General features: G+C 49.6%; 1 protein-coding gene across 1 annotated transcript in view; it reads left to right on the top strand.

Moving 5' to 3' along the window:
* Tjp2 (tight junction protein 2) overlaps positions 1 to 3,011 on the top strand; it is a gene marked incomplete in the record, with an annotated part of 118,886 nt that overhangs the window by 80,317 nt on the left and 35,558 nt on the right. The window contains 2 exon segments of the mRNA XM_029562094.1: positions 120 to 456; positions 604 to 903. Of these exon segments, the coding sequence (XP_029417954.1) occupies positions 120 to 456; positions 604 to 903 (637 nt within the window).

Raw genomic sequence — 3,011 nt, 5'->3', positions numbered from 1 at the left:
CACCTACCATCCCCCAACACACACACACCCCACCCCACCCCCAGGATAGAGAAGAGACAAGAGCCCTTGCCCAGTAGGTTCTCTGCGCTGCCCTGCATCTGCATTGTTTGTTTGGACAGGTGGTCAAGAGGCCCCGGAAAGTCCAGGTGGCCCCCCTGCAGGGCAGTCCTCCCCTCAGTCAGGAAGACCAGGCTTTTGAGGTGATGGAGGAATTTGATGGCAGAAGTTTCCGCAGTGGGTACAGCGAGAGGAGCCGGCGCAGCAGCCACGATGGTCTCAGCCGCAGCTGGGAGGACAGCCCCGAGAGGGGGCGTCCGCAACACTGGGAGCGCAAGCAGAAGCGCAGCCGAGGCCGGAGCCTGGAGCGGGGCCTGGACCACGACGACTATGACCGTGGCCAGGATCTCAGCCGAGGCCAGAGCCTGGAGCGGGGCCTGGACGACGACGACTATGACCGTGGCCGGGATCTCAGCTGAGGCCGGAGCCTGGAGCGGGGCCTGGACCACAGAGACTATGAGCACGATAGTCGCAATAGTCATGGCCGGGAGCGCAGCCCAGGTCGGAGCCTGGAACTTGGCCTGGACCAGGATGACTATGGGCGAGATAGTCGCAATATTCGTGGCCGGGATCGCAGCCGTGGCCACAGCATCGACAGGGACTATGACAGGGACTACGAGCACACCTATCATCAGACCTATGAGCCTGACTATGAGTGTGCCTACATCCCATCAGAGTACCACCGCAGAGCCCAGCCCGAGACCCGCTATGAGGGCGCCCGCAGCCGTGAGCCCCGGCACTCCTGCAGCCCGAGCCCCCAGCCCAGGGCCCAGCGAGAGCCCGGCAGCCAGGACAACCCTGACAGGCCCATCACAGTCCTTCTGACCAAAAGCAAAACAAATGAAGGTAGGCACATGTGATGTTCTGGCTGCATCACCTGTGTCCATTACCTGGCACTGGACATTGACCCAAATGCCAGGCACCTGTGTGTGGGCCCCTGCTGTCCTCACAGCCATACTGTGAGGGAGCTCCTCCTGAGTCTTTGTTCTTTGGTAAGGAGATAGGCCCAGAAGTATCCACTGACCTATAAGAAATTGGTGTCAGTGACCAGGTCCTCAGAGTAGTACCTCACATGTATACTTGTTAAGGTGAAGGCTCCCTGGGTTTCACCTGCCCCTGGGAATCAGAAATCAGGGGAGCCTGTGTGTGAACAGCATCTGCTGGTGAGCCTGGCACTTCTCCACTGACAGAAACAAAAGTAAAAGGCACTACCCCAGCATCTTGATTGATTCTGTTCTAGGCCATGTTGAGGAAATGTTCTTATTTAATCCCCATAAGAACCTTGGTAGGAGGCCTCATTTTTGTTACAGTCAGGGGTTTGGGTATGTACATGGAGGCTGGCTCTGGCCTGTCTGCTTGCTGGACATTGCATTCCTAGAGCCTTGGGCACACTTAATCCCATCCAGGATTCACTAAGTCTTGTGCTGCAGCTAGAAGCAGTTACCATATGCAGTTCATACACAGGGATTCCAAAGCCAGGATTGGGGAAGCCACCCGGTCTTGGCTTGAAGCCCAGACAGTAAGTAGGGACAGTGGAGCTCAAAGTGCTTTGGGAATAGTTGCTCTGAAGTCAGCAGATGAGTGAACAGGACATTGAGCTATTTCCAGCATCAGTTCTTATTTTCTGACTTTTAAAATGTCCTGTTAACATATCTTTTGATTCATTTGTTCTCTTACTCTTCCAAGAAGAAAAAGATAAAGAGCTCATAAAGAATGCAGAGTGAAAGATTCCCTTGCTTTTTAGTTTGGGGATTTGCATGTTGAGTAGCCTTTCAGAGGAATGGGTTTGCTTTCTTAGTTTTTCATAAAGAGTTGGGCTACATACGAAGGTGCCTGTTGAGTAGCTGAAGAATGATGTAAGGTCAGTAACAGGATACCTGGAGGCCAGGCTACAGGAAACAAAGTTGAAAGTTGAGATTGTGCCATCACTCCCGAGAGGGGCATTTTCATGAGCAACTTTGAAGGCAGAAAGATTTCACAGAATTTTTATAACCATTTCTAAGCAGATGGTCCTTCATTAATCCCCAAGCATGGATCCAGATTGAAAGGTGGAGTCTAGAGAAGTTTTGAGGATGAGTGTCTGTCAGACCTCCTTTAAAGAAGTCTGACCCAGACACTCAGCTTGGAATCTTGAACTACCGTGCATTGCTTTTCAGACCTTTCCTCCTTTTCCGTCTCACTTCCCCTTCATCCCCCTTTTCTTTTCTGACCTCCTGCTGTAGGAAGAACCACATCATGCAATTCTGGAGACATCTACATACCAAAAACTTAAATAGAAGTTTCATGGAACATTGTTTATTCTGTGTGATGTGTACTCTTAATAGTTTCCATTACATTAAATATTTAAAATACTGCTTGCAGCTCACTAGTCAATTCCAAATCTGTTAATGATTTGGACCAATAATTTAAGAAGACCACGTCAATCTGGAAAGATGACTCAGTGGTTGAGATCACTTGCTGCTTTCCTTCTATACAACCCAAGTTCAGTTCCTGGCACCCACATTGGGTGGTTCACAGCTGCCTGTAACTTCAGCTTCAAGGGATCCAGCACCCTGTTTATGGCCTTATGGCCTCTGCAGGCACCTGTATGCATGTGGCATACACTCACAGATACACACACACATACACACACATACACACACACAAATAATAAAAATAAATCTTAAACATATCTCTAAATTAAAAGAAGACTGTGTCCTAAGAGATTACTCAGGTCTCGCCTGGTCTTAGTAAACAGCAGAAATAAAGAACTTACAGTCCTCAAATTTAGAAGTCATTACATAAGTTCTTGTGGTGATGAGGATGGAACCCAGGGCCTAGTGCAAGCCAGGCAAGTGCTCTAGCCTGATTCTACTTTTTATTTAATTAAAACACTTTTTTTTCCCCTTTGGTCTTTTTGAGACAGGGTCTCCCTGCAGCCCCAGCTGACCTGGAACTCACTATGTAGACCAGGC

The sequence above is a fragment of the Nannospalax galili genome, unplaced genomic scaffold, assembly GCF_000622305.1.
Source record: "Nannospalax galili isolate Female #2095 unplaced genomic scaffold, S.galili_v1.0 scaffold1070, whole genome shotgun sequence".
Taxonomy (NCBI): Eukaryota; Metazoa; Chordata; class Mammalia; order Rodentia; family Spalacidae; genus Nannospalax; species Nannospalax galili.
The sequence above is the reverse complement of the archived record's forward strand: the minus strand, read 5'-3'. Positions and strand labels throughout refer to the sequence as shown.